The sequence below is a fragment of the Aspergillus lentulus genome (assembly GCF_001445615.1).
Source record: "Aspergillus lentulus DNA, contig: Alt08, strain: IFM 54703, whole genome shotgun sequence".
Taxonomy (NCBI): Eukaryota; Fungi; Ascomycota; class Eurotiomycetes; order Eurotiales; family Aspergillaceae; genus Aspergillus; species Aspergillus lentulus.
This window is the reverse complement of record NW_028322118.1, coordinates 1,723,099-1,744,862: the sequence shown is the minus strand read 5'-3', so window position 1 is coordinate 1,744,862 and position 21,764 is coordinate 1,723,099. Positions and strand designations below refer to the sequence as shown.

The window sequence follows — 21,764 nt, the reverse complement described above, 5'->3', positions numbered from 1 at the left end:
CGGAGCTGGATGATAGAAGCACTGTAGAGCATGAGTTCGACCTCCAAAATCATGGCGTTATTTACCTGTTCTGGAATGCCACGAGCCCTGCATCGTCCACAGACCGGTGCATGGTCGCAGCGGATTTTGGAGATCCGACAGGGCTCACACGACGTGGGTTTCCCATTCCGTCGATACATCGAATCGGGTTTAGATATAAGTACTTAGAAAGTAAGTAAAATCAATTGCTTTTTTGATGGACGAGGTGAAGAAGAATCAGAGTGCTCTAGTATATTGGATCGCTCGTAACTCAGTCCGATTTTACTCCGACAACACTTACCCAAAAAGGAAATTCCTATCCGATACCTTATATTGAGGACAACTGTCGCTTTAGTCGGTCCACTATCAGGAATTCTTTAATATAACGCAGAATCATATTGGACCAGCTGATACAGTCGTTGGCATCAGAGACATATCCTGGTACCTTCTTGCAAGATCTCCTTATCCTGTTCGCTGGTCGTGTGCTTAAAACCGGCCAATTTGATCATATCCCCATCTTGTCGAATGTATTCTCTGGTCTGTTGCTTTCTCTGGTATATTGGAATAAAATAAACATTATACTTTGAAGCTAGTAGCATTGAGGCCAATATAACGAGAATATAGTTTACCTAGCCATTGGCGCTTGCTCCTTTTCTCATATCCACTCGGTGAACTACCTATTTGGCTGCGTACAACATATACGGAGAGATCCGTTCTGGCCACTAGCAACCTAGAAAGACTGATGATAACACTGTATTCTATGTCAACATCGCAATCTCTAGAGTTGTCTTTCCAGCAAGCTGCTTCGCTATTTCTCTATGGGGAAGGGGGATATCGGTACACAATACGGAGTAGCAAAGGTTTTCTGATCATCGTTCTAAAGGCCAGCTTGAATTTTTGAATGAGCCAGACTGCTGCAAATCCGTCACTATCTAGATCAAGTCTACAGTATACTATTTCTAGGCGCAGTTGCAAAGTATAGGTGGTTTTGTAAACCTTGGCGCGATGTTGCCAATTGTATTCACGGCCTTCCTACCCTTAAGTGATATTGTAGTCACCCTTTAGATACACTAGCAAAACAATCATGTTACTAACGTAATAAATCACTTACATCAGGGTTCACGGAGACCGAGTAGTCGTCAAAGGACTTACAGTGTCTTCGTGACTGCGGTATCCCCAGCCATCTCGCTCCCCATGTACTCGAGAAAGACCTCCGCGGAGATTTCGGCGTTGCATGCTCCTTCGAAAAATAGAAGTCTAAATGACCAGCCCGTCGCTACCAACGTAGGCCCGAAGCACCCTGCCTTTCATCTCAGCCATGAAAGATATTACCATGACTTGCTGCGCGGCGAAACATTAGTATTTAGGCTAGCTCGGTACTGGATGACTCAGGCAATCCTTACGGGGATGATATTATGCTGCTGAAAGAAGTTGTTTTCTAGTCAACTGAGCATGACGGCTATGATGGCCAGCACCTCTCCACGCAGAAGGCTGCTATCATTGCCCTCATACTTGTGGGCAAGAGTCAACATGACGTGAGGTTGCTTCTGCGGATTGCCTGATTCTCAGGCATCCGAGGCATACCAATGCTTAGAGTGCAAGACCTTGTCGTCAAAAAAGATATGGAGAGTTTCATCCGCAAAATCACTAAATGGAGCAGTAAGCGTCTCGGCCACCTATTGCACCTACAAAATGTGAATAAGGGGAGGAGTTTCATACGGTTTCTTCAATCCAGTCATTCGCCTAAGCGTAACTACCCGACCATCACTTGTCGTTCTCTCGAATGTATAGAAAGCGGATCGCATTGCCAAGCTCATCGTTTCGGCCTGTGTAATGGAATGGAGATCCTTATTGCGTCCGTGCCAGCACATGGTTTCTTCGTCATTTTCGTTGATTGGGTACTCCTGTAGTTTCTTGTGAGTCATTTTACGAAAGAATTTAGTGACATATGGCGCTTCGTCAAAGGACGATTCTTGAAGGAGATTGTGACACCTGATGCCAAACCCAGCAAGAGACACTGGGCTTTGGTATGAATCTTCCACATTCGACACAAGCTTCCAGGTCTTGTAAAGCCCGCCCACGCATGCATCACGCTTTTCTTCGTAAAGCAGGTTGCCATATATATGGTGCTTTTCTTGTCTGGCTTTTCACAAAAGATTGACATTCAAGAAGGACATACTGGTTCTGAGGCAGTCCATCATGATGCTTTAGTGCTGACAAATGGCTGGAAAGGTGAATGAAAAGTTGGTAATTGGGAAAATGTTGAGAAACACTTTCACAAAGAGCTTTATTCACTGGAAGTAGAGTCGTCATCGTGAAGAGAGAAGGACTCTACCCATTTCTGTGGTTGCGGACAAAGTCAATCATGCCTTGCAACAAACAGTTGCCTGAGTGCCTGAGGATCAGCATGCTGTCTTCTTTTCATTATATACGGTGTTTTCATCCTTATCTAATTGAAATGTCATTTGAGACCTCGGCACTGGAAAACAGATAGATGGGTTAGACTCAGTCCATGTTGAACTAGTGCCGAGTAACCTGTTGACTGCAGTTTGCACTATTCTTTCTATGGCGCTACAAATGGTGTCTAGACACGTCCTTAGCTGAATGGTCTAATAGTTGACAGGTTGACATTCCTGGGCACTAAAGCTTTTCCTGCAGATAGATCTGCGCCCGAAAGCCCCTAGAGCCCCTAAAGCCCAGTAGAAGCCCCGCAAGCAAGCCACAATCACCATCTATTGAAATATACTACCACTAGCGGCTAAAAAGGCGTCCGGACTAATTCATTCTTCTGAGACCATCACTTCTGAATATCTAATGGGCAACGTGGAGGGACGTGCATACTTATTCTACACAACACGCCAGAGCAGCCAATCGTTAACCGCCTGAATGGGGACGCTGGATTGCTTTTTCAGAAGGGACAGTCTCGATAAGAAGCCCAATCCCCCGAGTCCGCCGAGTACCTGAAAACACATTTACTATTCCAAGCATCGCTGATACTCTAGTCCTAGCTAGCATGTCCGACTTTCCTGACCTTTCATACAGCTATCTCTACTCAGATCCTCCCGATCCAAACGAACAACTTCCCCCGTTGTTCTTCAACAGCCTACCCTACCGCAAATCCCGATTCCATGAAACGGCCACGTCTACGTCGCTTGACGTAATCAAAAGAGTCGCTCAAAACTCGTCCAAGAGTCCAGAGACCCTTTTTTCTCGGGGTTGTATCGCTTCTACCGGCCATCTGATCTCGTTGGGTGCGCCCGAATTGCCACCTGCGTTGATACCCCTGATGGCTGAGATGTGCGAACTGGTATTGCATTATGATGGTAATCAAGCCTCCCTTTACTACTGAGGTACCGTGTTCTTATGACCTATAGATGACATTGACACGCTTGATGCACAAAGCGTAAGATTCTTCGCCTTTTCTTCAAGGGGAAGGTACTGACGCCGAGTAGAAAAAAGACGTCCTCACTGATTACACCTTGGGCGTCCTGTCGATGTGGAAATTTGGTCAACCAGCTGTGTTCGAGTATGATATAAGCAAACGATTTGAAGTCTTGTTAAATAATTTGCCCGACTTCACGCCAGATACAAGGTCACTGCTCCTCAAAACGTCGGTAGAGATGATTACTGCGCAGTCGACTGGCAGCCAGTCCGGCATGTCGTTCGAAGAGTACAAGAAAGCTCGGATGGAGAGTTCCATTGCCAGGTGAGCGATGCCTCTAACTTACGGATTCAGCTCTTCGCTGACCTGGATCAGACAAGTTTACGAGCTCGTTGCTTACATGCAGGGCCTGCGGGTGAGGGAAGATGAACGGCAAGCCTTGTCGGAAATGGTCGGCTATGGTGTTTTGAGCTTGTCCCTGTCAAACGACTATTACAGCTTTCATCGAGAGTTTGATGACCATTTTCGTTCTGGTAGCCTTGATGCATTCCACAATGCAATGGCACTGCTGATGACCGAATATGGGTATACAGAGCTCGAGGCAGGGGATATTCTGAAACGAGAGGTACTTGCCGCGGAAAAGAACCTGATGGAGCGATACGGTCAATGGGATAAGTCGTCCGTGCCTAAGTCGGATGATCTTCGCTCCTACCTCATTCTGTTCATTCTATCAATTGGCGGAGCAAATTACTGGCAGGCCCAAACTCCCAGATATAGCGATGACGGGTTTACAACTACTGCCGAGGACCGAGCTCGGTTGCTTCAACCGCGACGGGACCTGGTCCTTAAACTAGAAGGACATCCGCCTCCGGCAGCACTCGATGGGAACCAAAAAAAGACGGCGAATGGAGACAGCCATGAAACAAAATGTTCGAGACCCAAGGCGGCAAACGGGACTGTCTTGGAAATCGATGTTTGCGCACCTTTTCAGGTTGCTGATGCCGACGAGGTTAGTTTTTCACCTCATCTGCTACCGATAGCTAATTTTTCAGATTTGCATGGCTCCATTCAACTATATAAAGGCGCTTCCTGGCAAAAACACCTTGGCCAAATTCATGAATTGCCTACGAGTGTGGTTCAATGTATCAGATGATATCTCTTCAGTCCTGAGAGAGGTCACGGTCATGCTTTTCAATTCAACACTGCTGTAAGTCTACCCAACCAGAATAAGCCAACCCGCTAATTATGCAGACTTGACGATATCGAGGACGGTTCAACACTTCGCCGGGGTAAACCCGCTGCACATCTCCAATTCGGACTCGGTCAGACAGTCAACACCGCCACGTTTCTGCATGCGGAGGCCGTAGGCTGTACTCTTAAGCATCTTGGTCCCGATTGTTTGAAAATAGTACTAGGTAAATCCGCCTGTCCCGTGGTCTACTCTATGCTAACATGGATTGGTAGACGAAGTCAAAACACTTGCTCGCGGCCAGGCACTAGATCTAAACTGGACGTTCAACAAGACAAGTCCGACTCTCAACGAGTACTTCATAATGGTCGACCACAAGACTGGAGGCTTTTTCCGACTGCTACTACGTGCGCTGTGCTCTCTAACAGGCACTGAACTTGACCCTGACCTGGAACATTTGACAACCCTCATTGGGAGATATTATCAAATCCGCGACGATTATCAGAACCTCGCATCGGACGAGGTGGGTTTTTTGGTTCAACTTATCCTCCAAGACTAACTTGAATAGTACACCGCAAAGAAAGGGTTCTGCGATGATCTCGACGAGGGCAAGTTCTCGTTTCCGGTCCTCCATCTGCTCGAACATAGTCCGAAGGCAGACGAGTTATTCAAGGTCATCTACGGAGAGGACAAGAAAGCGCAGCTGTCGCATGCCGATAAGTTACGTATTCTGGCCGAGATGAAGGAGGTCGGGAGTCTGTCGTATACATTGGAAGTGCTAGAGAAGCTCTTCACTACAATGCTTGAGACGCTGGACAGAGTGGAGGAGAAGATGGGCAAGAACAAGCCGCTGAGATGTTTGATGCTCATGTTGAAACTATAGCTTATATACATAATCCATCAGCCTCGAGGCAGACTGTAAGCCAGACTCCTAGAACCCCGGACGCTCATAATACTCCTCAAACCTCTTCTGAATCTCCGCTTCCTGTAAGGCAATCGCAGCACAAAACACTGTCTTCATCACAACCCACACAACAACCGCAGGAATCAGAAACACCACCGTCCAAGCAAACGCAAAGAGATGTGCCAGCAACGGCGGTTCCTCTGCAACTTTCTTCTCATCGCCGATCGTTCTCCATTCCTCTCCAGTCGACCATTGCCCAGCCACCCCCCGCCGCGGCCCTCTCACCATCCATCGAGACACCTTGAACCCAACTCCCAGTATAACCGGAGCAGCGCATACCTCCCCCACCCACGCAAAAGCAAACGGCGAAACAGGCGGATACCCAAACGCAAGGAAATACACCACACAGACAACCGCTAGGAGAGTCAAACACATAACCTCCAACACACGGCGAGCAAACCTCACCTCCGTAACCGGGCGGCGCGCACGCAGAACAGCCATCACAACCGACCCCAGAAAGACGGGCAGCAGAAGAACCACGGTAATCCTCGTACCCAGGGAGACGGCAAACATCACCCAGCGGGGTCTCATGATCCACCCTGTAACAAGGATGGTAATCGTGCGTAGGTTCTGGTGGCCCAGGTATAGGACGGCGAGAGCCTCGAGGGTCAGTAATAGATAGGGCATTGCGTGGCCTAGGACATGGAACAGCTTGAACAGGCGACACCGCGTGTGCGCGCAGCAGAGTCGGGGGTCAAGGGACTCGTGGTTCAGCGCTTTGCGGAGGTAGAAGTCTTTGGCTGGGGTCATGCGGCTTCGTTCTGTGTCGTCGGGACTTTCGGTTACGATGGAGCAGAATTTCTGGATGCGTGCGCAGAGGGGGAGAAGGGCCTTTGCGTCGTTGGGGTCTATGCTCTGTTCTGCGATGCCCTCCTTTCCGTGGACGGGGTTCTGGCTGGATGTGCTGGGCTCAGCAGGGCTTCGCGAGCTGGATAGAGTGATGAACGGGACTTCGGGCCAGGTCGTGTGTACGACTATCTTTGTCCGTGGTGGGTCATAGTATCTCGTCAGGAGTTCGAGCAAGAGGAATTTGGTTATCAGGGCGGTCGCCCATGTTGTCGCCCACCAGATTTGGATGGAGTAGACCAGACGGAGGTAAAGCGGGAGGGTGACCAGGACGAAAAACACCCATCGGGCAGTAATGTAGATATTCCGTGGTCCTCGTCCGAGTGCGCTCATCACGTACGGTCCAGCATGACTCTGGAACTCCTTCTCCGAGGCGATCCATAGAGCTGCTGGGAGATCTGCCACGTTGGATATCCTACACCCGAGAACCCCGAATATAGTGCGTAGAGACCACAGCGCCCCTGTGATGGGAGATAGAAACGCGGCGTTGACCTTTAAGTCATCGACGAATGAGACATGGCCTGCTGGTTGGAAAATCACACTGATGGATGTGCAGAGTACGGCGCAGAAAATGGGCCATAGCGGGAGGGCACTGTCTTGAAGACACATGGTGCATTCTCCTCCAAGGTCAGATTGGCGTATCCATGTTGAAATTAAGTATTCCTGCTGAGCCGCAGAGCCTGACGCTGCTTAATTTACCTAGCTTGGCGATAATCCCGATAAAAATTGGCGTGGTTCTTTATTGGATGGAAGCTGGTTAAGCGAACGGGAATAGCGCCACGTTTTCCCAGAATGGAAACATGGTTTCTGAGACCACGCTCCTACCCGCTGATTGGCGCATCCACGTCGCTTACTTTTCCTGTTCGTCATCTGGGATTGATTGTCTCAGCCTCGTCATTTGAATGGGTCCGTTGCAGAACAATCAATGACTGAGTGAATATGTTGTCTTTAGGTCATTCACATGCTTAGCAATATAATCACACTCCATTTCTCTTCTTCTCCTTCTACCTTCTCCAACTCTCTTCTTCCCTTGACAGTATATTTCCTGCTGGAGCTTCCACTTTTTCTGTATATTTTCCTGCGGCATACCTTCTGGAAAAAGATGTGCTAGAACTATTAAAACCCTCGCAAGCTGCAAGGTCGTCAGAGCAGGCTTTTGCATAGGGAAACTTAATGGAATCAGCAGTATGATAAGCTCTATAGCTGAGCTCATATATCTTCTGGCTACGGAACAGACGATACCGTCGTGGCTTGCATCACAGCCGAAAGGGCTCTACGACTGTGTTTACTCGTATTCCCTGGATGGAATCCGACAGACAGGCATGCAGCGCTCCACTAGGTAAATTGATAGAAATTTTCTAGCTGGAGCTCTCTACTAACACGGAGAAGAGGCTCTAACAGACAACAATGTATGTGTGATAGGCAGCTTGGCGATCTTTTCAGCCGGTGGGCCGCAATAGTGGCTGCTCATTACAAGGTTAGTAAATCGTCAAGATCAGGTACACTGTATATTGTGCTGACAGCTCTGTGAAGCAGCGCTGGGTCTCCCCGACCGTCTTCGCAGATAAAGGATACTTCTGCCCTGGGACCTTGTGCCAAAATGGCCAATCACGCACGGAGAGCGTCTTGTAGAAACGGAGTACCCAACACACTCAGGAAACGATGCGAAAGGCTGCGGACGATCACCCAACAGCAACGACATGTCTATCGTGCCCTTGAGTTGCCCGTCAACTTTTGCTGGCTCCTCCCTGTTTTCAAGCTCTGTTGTCATGCGAGGCAAAATCATAAGAGGGACAAACAGACCTGGGATAACTGTGCTTGGTACCAGTCGCTCGATTCCCTCCGGTGGGCAGACCGTCCACGTTCTGTATGAATTCATGCCCCCAGACAAAGTTCAGCTCGCACACGCGAAGAAGTCTGCTTAGTCGCCTGGCTAATTCACTCAAGTACTCACTGGCGGATGAGGACTGGGAAGCAAAAGCTTGCAAGCAGTTCGTTGAAGCGGCGAGTGCACCAATGCATTATGACGCGCCAGAGCTTACCCTAACTGCCTACATGCAACTTAAGGTTGGGGATGGAGCCAGTGGCTCTGGATCCATGCAAGTTAAATTTGCTGTAAGTGACTTACTTATATTCTCTCTTACAGCTAGTTATGCTTACTTATTATGTCTCACAGTTTAGTAAGACTTAACTCTAGGATTGCCTGAGGCGCCTTGCATTGGCAATCATGGACAATATCAAGGTGTTTCTTGTATCCCTGTCCAGACGTTTGACCTTGCAGGTGCAGTACATTATCCGTGTATGTTATATCATTCAATATGAACCCCACAGTCAAGCTAATCCTTCTACAGAAGTCTTCGGACCCCATCATACAGCCCAGATGCATGATCCTCGAGAGGCAGAGGGTCGCAACGAAAGAGTTCATGGAAAGCATCCTTGACGAGAAAATAGTGCGTTTTACCGACGGTGCACATGCTTCTACAAGGACAGCAATTTCACAGCTGCACTTCCTGTCCCAATCGACCTCGACCGAAACTAGTGTAAATGCCGTATGCAGGGTGAACAACAGGTCGTTGACAATAAGATCTAGGAGGTTCGAAAGCCCATGGATCAACGATACACATACCAGCTGTTGCAGGGGCTACGAAACTTCCTCACAGATGAGTTGGCTATGCAACTTCTTAGGACCTTGTCAAACGGCAGCCATAAGAGAAACTAGTGTGGAGGACTATTTATAAGCCTTGTCCGGATTTCCATGCAATCAGGCCTCTGCCTTGATCAAATGCACACTACCTCAGGAAGGCCACTTTGACCGGGGTATGTCCATACCGGACCAGACGAGTCCCCTGTTACTCCTAATGCGGGCCCATTTGTCGTCTGTAATGGCCAGCATCGCACGGGGCTGCTAAAGAGTCTCCTTAATGATCAGCGAAATTTGATTGCAAAATCTCCCGTGGATTGGTCCAATCGCTAAACCATCCAACTAGGTAAGTTGTCACCATGGTCAGATTATACATTTGCTAATACGATTAGCTGTACTACTGGTCAATGGACGTCTAGGGTGAGACCTCATACAGAAAGGGGTCACCGGCCCAAGGAAGCCTCTGACAATTATCTCGAGCAATGGTCCAAGAGAGAAACCGCATTCAAGAAATTGTTTGACGCGGTTTCTGAACTCATCATTCAAGATGCTCATGTCGTTGTTTGCACGAACAACCTAGAGGGGACCGATCTTATCAGAATGGCAGCTCTGATGGCAAATCGCCAAGCGATTCAAAACCCAAAATACTGAAGGCATTAAAGCTGTTCAGTTTACTAGTAGGGTACAAATGCCTCTCGCCAGCTGAGAGGGAGAGAGCAAGTCTTATTTCGCGGCCTCGGACTGGTTCACTCCTGATCGCTTCATCGTCAGAAGTGCCTGCGGCCACCGTGGCATTGGCCTCATACTACCGGGATGCGAACTTCAACCCGGGGCGATTCATCAACTGGGAAGCATTGCAAGTGCAGTGCATTGGCCAGTTACTCGTCCCATCAGTGCAGACGTGGACATGGCCCCTAGGCGCAGTGTGTATTGTCGGCTACCTCAACGGTAGCTACGCCAACTATCACTACGATAGTGATGGCGCCATTGCAGGTTTTATCTTAAGCATCCGACAACTCGTCGAGTTCAACAAACACAGTGACCGAACTTTCTGGTCAGGTCCTTCTGGGGACAGATGCTGCAATAGCGGAAGTTTTTCATGCCTCAGGGCAAGCTGAGCAGATTGATGAACTGTTCTTGCACCAGGGGTTCGTGAAGAATGCTTTGGTAAGGCAGAAGAATAATCTGGCACTGGCCTGAATTAAGTTCGCTGCCTGGCAGCTGATGGGAGTACAGATGCGCAGAGCCTTCAATTATTAGTAACTATTACTATTCTGATTTTATCAATATCATCCTATTTTTCATCCAATTCAAAAGACATCTCTTATTTATTGTAAATAGTAGCTAGTAGTTAACTGTAAGTATTAGGATTACCTATTACCTTAGCCCTTAGCTAGCTCACCGTGTGGTATGCAAATCTATACCCAAGCTAAATCATAAGTAGTAAGGTCTTCTATGTAGTATCTGAAGGACTATCTTGACAAAACCTATGCTGATATTGCCATTCTACAAGAAAAGTCAGTGACCCATCATGCATTGTGGAGCCAATCCACAGCGATTCTTTTCATGAAGCTTCGACGCAACCTCTATAATCTTGATAATCCAGGGCTTAGAGTATCTAAGACAGCGGTTCCTTAACCACATGCTGACCTGCTGTTTGACCTGCGATACAGTTGCACGTACTGGTTGGACTATTCCATGGGATTGTCGAATAGGTGGCTCAGCGGAGCGTGGGCGTTCTTTGTTCGGATCATGTGTAGTCGACGGATTGATATCAACTTTAGATCAGGTCTCTGGTTGTTAAAACTTAGTTGCTTACTATATTCAATAGGTGATACCTCTAGATCTACCCAGTAGATGCCTCACGATAGGCACATTACTTGAGTCATGTACAGTGAGCCTCTCGAGGAGGTTCTACGGTTAACAAAGCCAACGAATCAAATATGCCTTCTTTCTGAGATCCAAAATTAGGAGTGTTTCACTATCAAATGCCGTCATAAGTATACTCATCATTAAAGGAATGACATTCCAAGAACAACACCATGACTCTCCACAATTCAACCGGCCTTACCCCCCAACCTCACTCTGAATACTCACTAACAATTATAACTCATCCTTAATCCAACCCCAGGCCCCTGCGCAAACTCCACACTCGTAGCCTGCTTATACCACCCCGCAATACTCAACCGATACGTCATCTTATCCGTGCACGAGAAACTATTAACGAACCTCGTCCGCGCCTCGTTCGGATCCGACTCAAAGGTCGTGCTCCCGACCAGCGCACCGGGTGCCGGACAATACGCCCAGGACACGTCGATGCCGCGAGGAGACCGGCTCAGCGGGCCGTTCACCGCGAAGATCTCAACGGGCGCAGCGGCTCCAGATGTCGTGACCGGCGTGCCGGCGGGGAAGGAGTAGGAGAGCGAGCAGCCCCAGCTGCCAGAGGTGACGTTGAATTCGACGAACATGTCTTCTTTGTTGGTGCCGCCGGCTTGCTGGGAGATGCGGAAGCCGGGGAGGTAGGAGGCTACTGGCTCCGCTTGAGAGACGCGGGCGATGTCTGGGGTGACGGTTGTGCAGCTGGTGGGGCTGGGGAGGGCGTTGATGAGAGGGAGGAGGGAGAAGAGGGGGGTGATGTATGTGAGGAAGTGCATCGTGATGGCTTGTGTTAGAATGTGGAATAGTGATGTTATGATGGAATGTGTTGTTGAGTTAGGTAGATGTTTAGGGACAGGTTGACTCTTATATGTTTCTGGAAGGAATATCAGCTTGGTTGATGGTCAGGATCATGAGCTCATCACATAACTGCACCCCAAGGCAGACAGTATCTCGGCTTACATGACTAGGAATCAGATCTCACTTCTTCCAGCCATCGAGTCTCGAGTCCATCCAACATCGAAATATCGCTTAAGCAGCGTTCTATATGGTGGTGTTTCAAGCATGACAGATGGCACCCAAAAGGAAGCATCTGCCTGGAAAGTCAAAACATTTCACCTGACTCGAACATACCAGATCCGGAGATTTGTCTGAAACACAGCCCTTAAAGCTGACATGATGTACGTCAGGGCTGAGACATCTCTGCTTGGCCTTCGTATTCCAGGCTGTCGTTGCACGTGTCGGTCGATAGCTCGCGCTGTCTCAACTACAGCTGTCATATTGGGTGGTGCGATTACTCGGCATTTGGTTTAATGTTAAGTTTGACTTTCGGGAATAATGAAGATTGAGGCGATGCGTTGTTTGATGCCGCCATGAGCTAGAAATAGACACCCAGCTTATAGCTACCGTCCTAAGCATAACCTCGTGATGAAATGATCAACCCACGCATCTACTAATCCGTTCAGCCTCTGATGGTCTGTATGTTGATTCTCCTGGTCTGTACATTTAAATGTTAGATGATGTAATAAGCCCATTCGTTACTGACGATACTAGATCAGATAGTATATCACTACAGAGGTGCAAGTATAAGCACGGGACACGGTACGCTGCTGATAGCACACTAAACTACATAGCCTATCAAACTAGCTCTGATATGCACATTTTAGATAATATTATTGCGAGGAATGATTCAGGTCATACTGCTACGAGTGGGAAGCAACTTGCTGAAGTGTTTCCCTTGCCCTAATGTACCGATGCCGCGATCAATTCTATAGCTTGTTCCCAGGCGTTATAATATTATTTGGATCAAACTGTGTGCATTCTACTTGACTGTAGGCTTTTATATAAATAAGAATCTCCAGGAAAGAAAGACAGAGAGCCGTCATCCTGTGTGATAACTTTATGCCCCTACAAGCAGAACCTTGACTGGATGTGGGAATCGCGCTGTAGAAATGACTTGATATTTCAAGCGTATACAGGACTTTCTAAAGTCCTGTCCTTATTGCCATTATGAAGAGAGTGAATGATCGATAAATTGAAGGTGCAGTGAAGGTCGCTCCTTCCTTGTATGCCTGAGTCAGAAACAGCACCTGCAGGACATCAAGATCATCATGCAGTCATTGACGCTCACACCTCAGCGCATATTCTATTGCATCTCCTTTCGCTATCCGTTTCCATCACTTCCATCCCTGGCTAACAGCAACATCAGAAGCGAGATACATCCAAGATGGGGTATGTGAACAAACAATCATCGACACCATCAACTAACAAATACCAGCTACACACACTACTACACCGTCGACAACACCTCGAGCCGCGAATGGCGAACCGCCTGGCCCCAACTCGTCGAGGATGCTCAAAAAATCATCGACAACTCCAGCGTGCCTATTGTCGGTCCCGACTTCGACGAGCCCGGCCCGCCAATCATCGACGTACAGCAGGGAATACACCTCAACGGAGTCGGAGACGACGGATACGAGCCTCTCTGCTTGGATCGACACGGCAACGCCGGATTTTCTTTCATAAAGACGGCCTATAAGCCATATGATGAGGTGGTTGCGTGTATCCTGCTCAGAGCGGCGGTTCTGGCTCCGAACTGCGTTAGCTTGAGGTGAGTGTTGCAGCTGATGGTATCGGTGTAGTTCGCTGATGGTGCGACAGCTCGGATGGTGATTGGGAGCATGATTGGGCTGTGCCTCGCCAGTTGTACAAGGAAATACGGGGAGAGGATGTTGAGTGTCCTTGGAGTGAGACTGAGGTTGCGGATGATTGAGTGTCGCGTTGGGGCTTAAGGCAGGAGTTCGAGGTCATGCTAGACAGAGGTTTCAACTGTTGCTAGTGATTTTATAAATAATAACCGTTTTGCTTGAGTCATGCACTGTAGATTTATAGAATTGTCGGCAGCTGAGGCGTCCTCAGATGATGGCCCCGCCTTCTATTTTTCCTCGTCTATACTATCGATCACACTGGTCTTTGATCGTTAACCTTATCATACCAGACGAAGTCGACCTTGACTCTCACTATTCCTCGCAGCACCCTTGTCAAGATTGTAGATACACCTGGGAGGTACGCTCTCATTGCGAGGACCTCCTAGGAGCTGGCCGGCTATATGCGCCGGCGTCGTTCGTAATGCGCCGAAGCTGACTGATCGATACTGTATTCTGTTCTCGGATTGGCATAGTATCTCGAGGCTGACCTCCGGGACGTTCAATCTCAGAGAATCGATGTCCGGGATGGATTTTTTTCGATTCTTTCATACAGTAACAGCAGAGATCAAAGTCTCTGCAGTCCTTGCATTTGTACCGCGTTCCATATATATTCTGTGGAGTCAGCCGAAGCACAAGGAGATAAGCAGGAGACTCACCTCACTACACCAGTCACAGTACACTCCAGCATGCCAAACAGGATTGTCCTCTTGGGATTTATGGCCCGGATGCGTACGCTTCGCGTTCTGGAAGCAATCGGAACAGTAGTCAAATCTAGGACATAACTTGCATCGATATCGAGTCCCAAACACCGTAAGCAGGCATCCGTTGCAGACGCAGTCTTTGTGCCAGGCTCCTTTTTCCGGCTCCGCGATATAGACTACCCACATCCGCTGTCTCTTGACGACCTCCTCCAGGACCAGTATCCGGATTGTTCCGTCGTTCCGGCTGAGTCCGTGGTTCCTGTCTCCGATGAAAACGCGGTCCCTCCGTTCGTCCATCCAGTCGTCTGCCATCTGCACCTCGAAGGCATTGGGGTCGCGAGCTCTGAGCCGAGCGTCTGTCATGAGGGAGCCCCCAAACTGGACAACTGGGTTGAGCATGGCGTCGAATCCGACGCGCAGGTTCACGACGTGGTTCTGTCCCATGGAGTATCTGATAATTCCTGCGGTGCCCCGCTTCCCCGGAGGAATGCAGAGCTTGCGCTCATTTTCGTCCCAGGGATGGTACGCCGTCACCTCGAATTGGGAGTGAGGGCCCTTCCAAACGGGGGGAAACTGCCGGAGCCAGAACCCGTACATGCGCTCCGGGGGCCTTCGTGTCCCTGCGATTCTCTGTCTCACGTACACCTTGCGATATTCGGACTTCAAGTCTGCAGGAAACGTCGGCAGATCCTCCCCAGCGCACATTACCCTCGCATATTGATTGTCCTCCGGCAACGGAGAGAGGAAGATCCCCACTCGTTTCTTCTTGCCTTGCATCTCGCAGTCCAGCGCCGCGAGGTACACGTCCATAGTCCAGTGCCCAACAGCCAGCTCAATACTGATCCCCATATTAGTCACCGCGAACGGACTCCGATTGAACCTCTGCTCCGCCTGAACAAACGCGCCGCTCTCTTTAAAGTCCGCCGGCGACTGCGCCAGCAGCCCGCGGTAGGTATTGTCTGCGCTCAAACTCTTCCACGCAAACAGCGTTTGGTCATCCGACTGCCTCATAATCTCCTCCTGCAGCCGGATAAACGCCCGCTTCCCCTCCCCGTACAACATCGGCATGTTGATCTCGAACAAGCCCAGCAGGCTATACGCCATATCCTCTACTTTGGTGGTCACCCGCTCCGCAGCCCAGGACATGCGCTGCGCGATGCTCAGCTCTTGTGGTCGGAGGGTCCCATCCAGCACCTCCTCTTGGATTCCGGTGATACCAGCGATGATGCTCTTCAGCTCAGACTTGGAGCCTATGGGGTGCCAGTCCGCATTGAAGAATTCCACCCGCGCAGGCGCAAGGAGTTCTTGCAGCGTCCAGCCGCGCGTGAACCATACACTCCCACTGAACACTCCGCTCTGGCTTGCTCCGGACGTTACTTCAACCGTATCCTCAGCGACATCACACAAATACGCATAGCACACCTCCGCATTCTGATACCACTCATACATCGAGTTCAGCGCCTCGGACAACTCAGCACTGCTGGTCTTGTCGATGCAGAAGGTGTCGACCCAGATATACCCCAGGTTATCGCGGAGGGCCTGCTCGCAGCATTGTGTGATTTTCTCGTAGCCTTTTTTGGTGCGTGCAGCCCCGGAAACGATATCCTGGAAGATGACCTCCTCGTCTTGCCAGCGGTGGGAGAGGATGGCGTAGGGGGGAACATCGCTGAGGAAGTCGGTTAGTTGGTGGGTTGTTGCGTTGAAGAGACGCATTTTGTTCCTTGGCCGCTTCGGGTAATACAAGGAAGATGATTGTTGTTGTGGGAGATGGGTTTATATATGTGCCTCGTGGCTGGTCGAACTAAGCTCGTATTCGTTCGTAGCATCTAGTGGAGACTGACAAGGTTTATACGATGCCGAGATTAGGTGTCAGAAAGTGAGGGGAGTGTCTCAATGGCCGATAAAACATATATACAGAGAAATGGAGATATAGATCAAATCCTCCATTTGAAGCCTCCGACCCCAACCTGACGATCCATCATACTGAGTGCCGCCTCGATTCTCACCCACACCACGCCCACCGTAGCACCGACGAGCAAAACACCCACCAGGATACTCGTATTAAAGAACAGCTTGCTCATGACTTCCTGACCAACATGCGATCCAGCACTCCGAATCAACGCCCCAGCCACCGGCGTGCCAACCAGCGCCGCAAATCCACGCACCATATACAAAAACCCATTAACACTAGCAAAGTGCTCCACGCCAAACAACTCCACCAGCGTCGCCGGAAACAAACTCACATACGCCCCAGCAAACACACCGTAGAACATCGCAAACGCAACGAACAGGGTCTTCCCCCCAGATACCGTGGACGGCAACCACAGCCCCAGCGTCGCTATCGCGCTCATCAGCGTCGTAAACAGGAAGACGTTGATCCGCCCCGCACGGTCCGCCACATGCCCGATGATCACCTTCCCGACCGCCGACGACGCATTCGAGATAGAGATGAACATCGCCCCCGTCGCGGCGGAGTAGCCCAGCGTGCGCGCATACGTCGACATGAAGTATACAGGCGCGTAGTACGCCGCGCCCTGCAGCCCCGCGGAGAGACACTGCGCGATGAACTTCCTAGTCCGCGCGACGCGCCAGTCCACGAGCGTGACTCGGAGTCGGGAGGTGGAAGACGTCGCTCGTTCTCGTTGGATCTGGCGCTTGGTGCGCGGGTCCCAGTCTAGAACGAGCGAGGCAGCGCCTAGTAGCACCGAGGAGACACCGCCTGTCAGACGGAGGGTATTCCTGAACCCGATCTGGGCGTTCAGGGCCCGCAGGGCAGGCGCCCAGACGACGCCGCCGACGCCGGTGCCGGAGGAGATGACTCCAATGGCAAGGCCGCGGTGGGTGGTGAACCAGCCTGGGGCGACGGTCACGGCGGTGATGTAGGTGAGACATGTACCGCAGCCTAGTAGGACGCCCTGGGTGAGGACGAACTGCCAGAGGTGCTGGCTAAACGATGCAAGCACGTTGGCCGTGGCGAAGATGATCGTGCCGGCTAGGGTGATCCTGCGGGGGGAGTAGGATTTGCACCAGCCCGAGGCGAATGGCGCTCCGAGGGACATCATGGAGACGGCCAGCGTCCCGATGAGATCAATCTGGGCTGGAGTAACGCCGGTGAATGGAGTGCGGCCAGGGAGTTGGGACATGGATTCGTAGAGTTCTTGATACACGCCGAAGGCGAAGTTGAGCCCGCAGCCGGTGAAGATGCTCATGAAGGCGGCTATCACCACCAAGGTGGATTTCCTGAATCGTTAGACGGTACTATAGATTCGGTCAGACGACATACAGGTTTGAGGGGGCTTCCTCTTGCACTGGTTCTTCTACTTCCATGGTTGGTGGATGGGAAGTGGCCAATTCTGGGTCTGCAGTAAGTGCAAACTCATTTCGATTATGTTGCCTTGATGAAGCCATAATGTTATTGATGTTATTAGATGAGAAGAGTGATGAGGAGGTCGTTATGTATTGGTCGGATAACCTCGGATGAATCGGGGATCTACGGATTGGGGCATGACTCAAACCATCATCTTGACGGTCATACTCTCGGATAAAAATCCGAATAGTAAGATCAAAAGATATGGAATAGCTAATGCGATGATCCTAAGCCTGCAGCAGCTAGGTGTATAAACATGTTAAAAGAGTGTCGTGCGGAATTGCTCTCCCTCCGTCCAAGATCCAAGTGAGGCACTACTCGGATATGCTGCATATGTTTCTCAGCTGTGTTAAGTAGTCATAATGCTGACTAGCAACAATAGCTATTTTCTCCCACTATTCGATATCCCAAACAGTCATGAAGAGCCCATATCCTGTCTTGCTAAGCGCTCCCTCTTCTCTCTTGCATCCACTGCACAACCCCAAGTTAGCATTTCTCCAGACTCGAGTCACTGCTATCGGCGACATCTCACACAAGCATGCATAAAGTTCCGTCCTCATGTACCGGCACCAGCTAGCCTCGATCGTCTCCTCTTCAATAGCAAGACCACGCAGGTATCTCATGAAAGATATCACGATCATGTCTCGCTCAAAGCCAAACCATCCTTCGCCTTCGACGAGACCGGATATCTTGACGACGAGCGCCTTTTCGTGGGGATCGAGGCTATCATCGCTTCCATGGAGTGTTTCGATTATTCGGAGACAACGGAGGTCTGTGAGGTCTTCCGCTTCGATTAGTGAATAGGAACACTGTTTGGTAGTAGAGTGGTCTAGAAAGCATACCGGACATTGAATGGGTGAGATTGAGATTGTGAACAGATGGCGACCCCTAGTGGTACCTGGTTCCGGTCCTCGAAGTGGTTGATATCTATTATCATGACCGGAGGACGCAACTAACAAAACAAGACCATGATCCCTCTCACAGAGCAACGGCTATGGCGAGGAATCAACTCTCAGACACCAGCAGTCTCAAGACGGTCTTGCAAGCCAGGATCCTAACCGAAGTACCTACCAGCCCATTCAGGCAGGAGTCTCCTCAGAACGCATCTACCAATAAGAGCTGAGCTGCAAATCCATCCCTAAGCACGATAACGGCCAATGGTTCAACGATGTGGCTCTGACGGGGGCCATGGGCGAACCCGACACTGTGGTAGATTTTGAGTTGACATGTCGCGTCCGTGCTTGCAAGCCGTCCAATGTATGCCAAGGATTGGCGCAGGCGGTTTCTTTGTTTGAAAAGTGACTCATTCAAGAGTGACAGGGATGTGAGGCATTAGCAGTGGGTTGGGTTGTTGACCGTCGTTTCAGTCTGAGAATCTGCGGCGGTTATCGAATCCCGCAAATGTACTCTAATGCTACTGAAGGATTATTAGAAGCGTTGCGAGTGGTAGTAAAGACATGTTGAATATACCTGATCGCATATATCGTCGAACTGCGAATGACTCCCAATAAACGGTCAAGGATTGTGAACAGCTTACACAAATTGTAGTAAACTAAACCGCATTGCAAAATCCATATGTAATCGCCACAGACTGGGTCCAGTCTCCAGCGTATCCTGGCAAAACCCACCAGCATATCACCCCTCTAACCGATTGAAAGAATATGAACCAAATCCCGAGAGAACGGTTACTTCCACATCCACAGCTGCGGGCCTAATCCTTCACCCCTTCACCACTGAACTATTGGCTACCGGCTTCCGGCTGCCAAAGCGCGGGCCACTAACGCACGGCCCGGAAGCCGCTAGGCAGCTAGGGCTTAGCGTGCCTTTGCCCCGGTACTATTTGACCAATCGAGGACTATTGGCCTAGTCAACCGTTGAGCTGGCAGGTTTTCGTACAGTGGTTTGATATCTCTCATATGGTGTTCTAGGCTAGGTTGTGCTGTGTGGTATTATGCTCGCTGAAGGTGGTTATGTTAGGCAACCATGAGCTGCAGGCTATTAACATTGTCCATGGTCAGGGATTGTAGGACTATTTGCATGTATACAGTGGACCTGTTCCTTCCATTTAACAAAGAGACATGCCTGCTTAAGAGTCTCGCTGCAGGAGTGTCATTTCGCTTATGCATAGTCGCCAGGATATAGGCCCACTTCTACACAATAAATCAACGTTACCATACATGACTTTCCCAAAAGCAGAGTGATGCGTAGAATTAGGCAGCCTAGATCGCACCATATCTTCCACTCTCCGTGGCAAGGAAGCCACTAATATCGAGCCTTTATTACAATAAGCAACGGCGAGATGACGCGACGCAACGCCAACCAGTCAGCAGCGTATCTTTTCAAAACGCCCAATCTGGCAAGCGCAAACGCAAGCTGAATAGGTTTTTCCCTGTTTCCCGCAAAGCACTGGAAAAGGCCGTTGATTCTGTACTTTTCCTCGTCGGTAAGCACTGCATTCCCCCTCCAATAATCCTGGGCTTTCCGCGAATCAAGCCACCGGATTCCAGGCAGATAACGGTCCCATGAGTCACTGGCGAAGAGCGCCCCAAATAATTGAGACGAGAGCGGATACACCCGATCGAGCCAGATCAGGGAACTAGAAACAATTCCCAGCTCGAGTCGTGCCTGATCGGGCCCAGGATCGTTTATTGGAGTATTGTCGAGCTTGCTGGCTCCGACCGGCATTGAGAGTATCCGGGCCATTATGAACATCGTAAGGCTGGATCTGGCGGGGTGAAAAGCGGCCCGGAAAGAATGCCATTCGCTGCCTTCTCGAGTGGACAGGTCGATCTGACTGAGAATATCTCGTAGTGTTCGTGGGTTGTTGAGTCCCAGAATACCGAGCAGATCTTTTAGAAACTCGACTTCAACAGGGTATTCCACCTGGCAATGCCCGAGGGAGGCCGTCCAATTCCACAGAAATGATCCTAGCGCGTAGACGTTCTCAAAACCTTTGTCGTCGGTAGTAGTCTTTGCTACCTGGGTTTGATACAGTTGATCGAGAAAGCATTCGCCGAGAAAGACCGCACCGCTCAAACCGTCCAGGATGCGGTGGTCGTCTCTGCTCGCCCTGAGCTTCCCCTTGTAGACCACGTCGTGCTCCACTTCGGCCCAGACATGCCGCAGCACAGAGACGACCTGGATCTCTATCTTTGTGTTGAGAATAGGGACGCCTTCCTGGTTGACCGTTCCGTTCTTGAGATGCACCCGATAGTGCTTCGCGCAGTAGCCCGGGAACCATCGATCGTAGCCGCCGTGGATGGCCTCGTCGATGCCCATTCGGTTGATTGTCTTTTTGTCCACGACAGTAAATTCGTCATTGAGTATGCGCTTGACTGCCTCTCCGTGCCGAGGATAGTAGAGAGCAATGCGTACGCCAGCAAGGTCGGAAATTTCGTTTTTGATCTCTTCCCTGCTGGAGTAGACATGGCCTCGGAGAAGTTGTCGGGCATATAGCTTTTTGCGTAGACTTGCCGCTTCTTTTGCTCGGTGACTGACTAGGCATGGTATATGATGTCTTTCGAGGGCTGCCTCGCAGACCCTTCTAACAGCAATTGCTGTGCGGCAGTAGAAGTCGCGTTGTTTCTCGTAGGAAGCGACAAAGTCCTCGATTATGGCCGATGTTGAAGCCGTCATTGATGAACTGAGATCCTCTTTTGCCTTTTTGTCCATCCTGCAAAATCAATCGGAGCGTCGGGTGTATGCGAGCAATTGACTTTCTCTCTCGGTCCTTGACTGAGCGGAAACAAAAAGAAGCTGCAGGAGATAGAACCACTTCCGTATTTATTACCCTCTTTACTCCCTTGATTTGACTAAATTGCAGAGGAGATGGTTCCAGCTCATGCAGCTTATGCAGGTCTTCTGCGGCGTGACCATTCCTATGACCGCTCCCAGAACCAACCACATTCATAGTAGATCAACTATATAAGAGACGCACATTAGCGATGGCGATCCCTGCAGGATGTGATAGGTTATGCAGACCAGCAGCAAATCAGAACTGTCCTCGCCCTCAGATTAAGTCGAATGCGTGGTCACTGTACTTTATCATCAGTTATTGTGACGAATGAGGAGCG

The 21,764-nt window shown here is 50.0% G+C and overlaps 6 protein-coding genes across 6 annotated transcripts; 2 read left to right on the top strand and 4 right to left on the bottom strand.

Annotated features, from left to right (window-relative positions):
• Positions 1-3,031: 3,031 nt before the first annotated feature.
• ALT_3827 (polyprenyl synthetase family protein) lies at positions 3,032-5,472 on the top strand (the record flags this gene model as incomplete). The annotated part of the gene is made up of 8 exons (XM_089599643.1): positions 3,032-3,341; positions 3,393-3,421; positions 3,471-3,724; positions 3,776-4,409; positions 4,453-4,607; positions 4,652-4,770; positions 4,865-5,112; positions 5,158-5,472. The coding sequence occupies 8 exons, from the start codon at positions 3,032-3,034 to the stop codon at positions 5,470-5,472; spliced, it is 2,064 nt and encodes a 687-aa protein (XP_089455981.1).
• Positions 5,473-5,520: 48 nt separating this feature from the next.
• Positions 5,521-11,694, bottom strand: ALT_3826 (uncharacterized protein; the record flags this gene model as incomplete). Its single annotated transcript, XM_033560485.2, has 2 exons — positions 5,521-6,940; positions 11,270-11,694. 2 exons carry the CDS (start codon positions 11,692-11,694, stop codon positions 5,521-5,523), a joined length of 1,845 nt encoding a protein of 614 aa, XP_033416376.2.
• A 1,448-nt stretch (positions 11,695-13,142) lies between these two features.
• ALT_3825 (uncharacterized protein) lies at positions 13,143-13,688 on the top strand (the record flags this gene model as incomplete). The annotated part of the gene is made up of 3 exons (XM_033560487.2): positions 13,143-13,147; positions 13,194-13,526; positions 13,577-13,688. 3 exons carry the CDS (start codon positions 13,143-13,145, stop codon positions 13,686-13,688), a joined length of 450 nt encoding a protein of 149 aa, XP_033416378.2.
• Positions 13,689-14,243: 555 nt separating this feature from the next.
• On the bottom strand, positions 14,244-16,037 carry ALT_3824 (uncharacterized protein; the record flags this gene model as incomplete). The annotated part of the gene is made up of 1 exon (XM_033560488.2): positions 14,244-16,037. One exon carries the CDS (start codon positions 16,035-16,037, stop codon positions 14,244-14,246), a length of 1,794 nt encoding a protein of 597 aa, XP_033416379.2.
• Positions 16,038-16,258: 221 nt separating this feature from the next.
• On the bottom strand, positions 16,259-17,651 carry ALT_3823 (putative MFS monocarboxylate transporter; the record flags this gene model as incomplete). Its single annotated transcript, XM_033560489.2, has 2 exons — positions 16,259-17,564; positions 17,608-17,651. 2 exons carry the CDS (start codon positions 17,649-17,651, stop codon positions 16,259-16,261), a joined length of 1,350 nt encoding a protein of 449 aa, XP_033416380.2.
• A 2,302-nt stretch (positions 17,652-19,953) lies between these two features.
• Positions 19,954-21,363, bottom strand: ALT_3822 (uncharacterized protein; the record flags this gene model as incomplete). The annotated part of the gene is made up of 1 exon (XM_033560490.2): positions 19,954-21,363. The coding sequence occupies one exon, from the start codon at positions 21,361-21,363 to the stop codon at positions 19,954-19,956; it is 1,410 nt and encodes a 469-aa protein (XP_033416381.2).
• Positions 21,364-21,764: the final 401 nt, after the last annotated feature.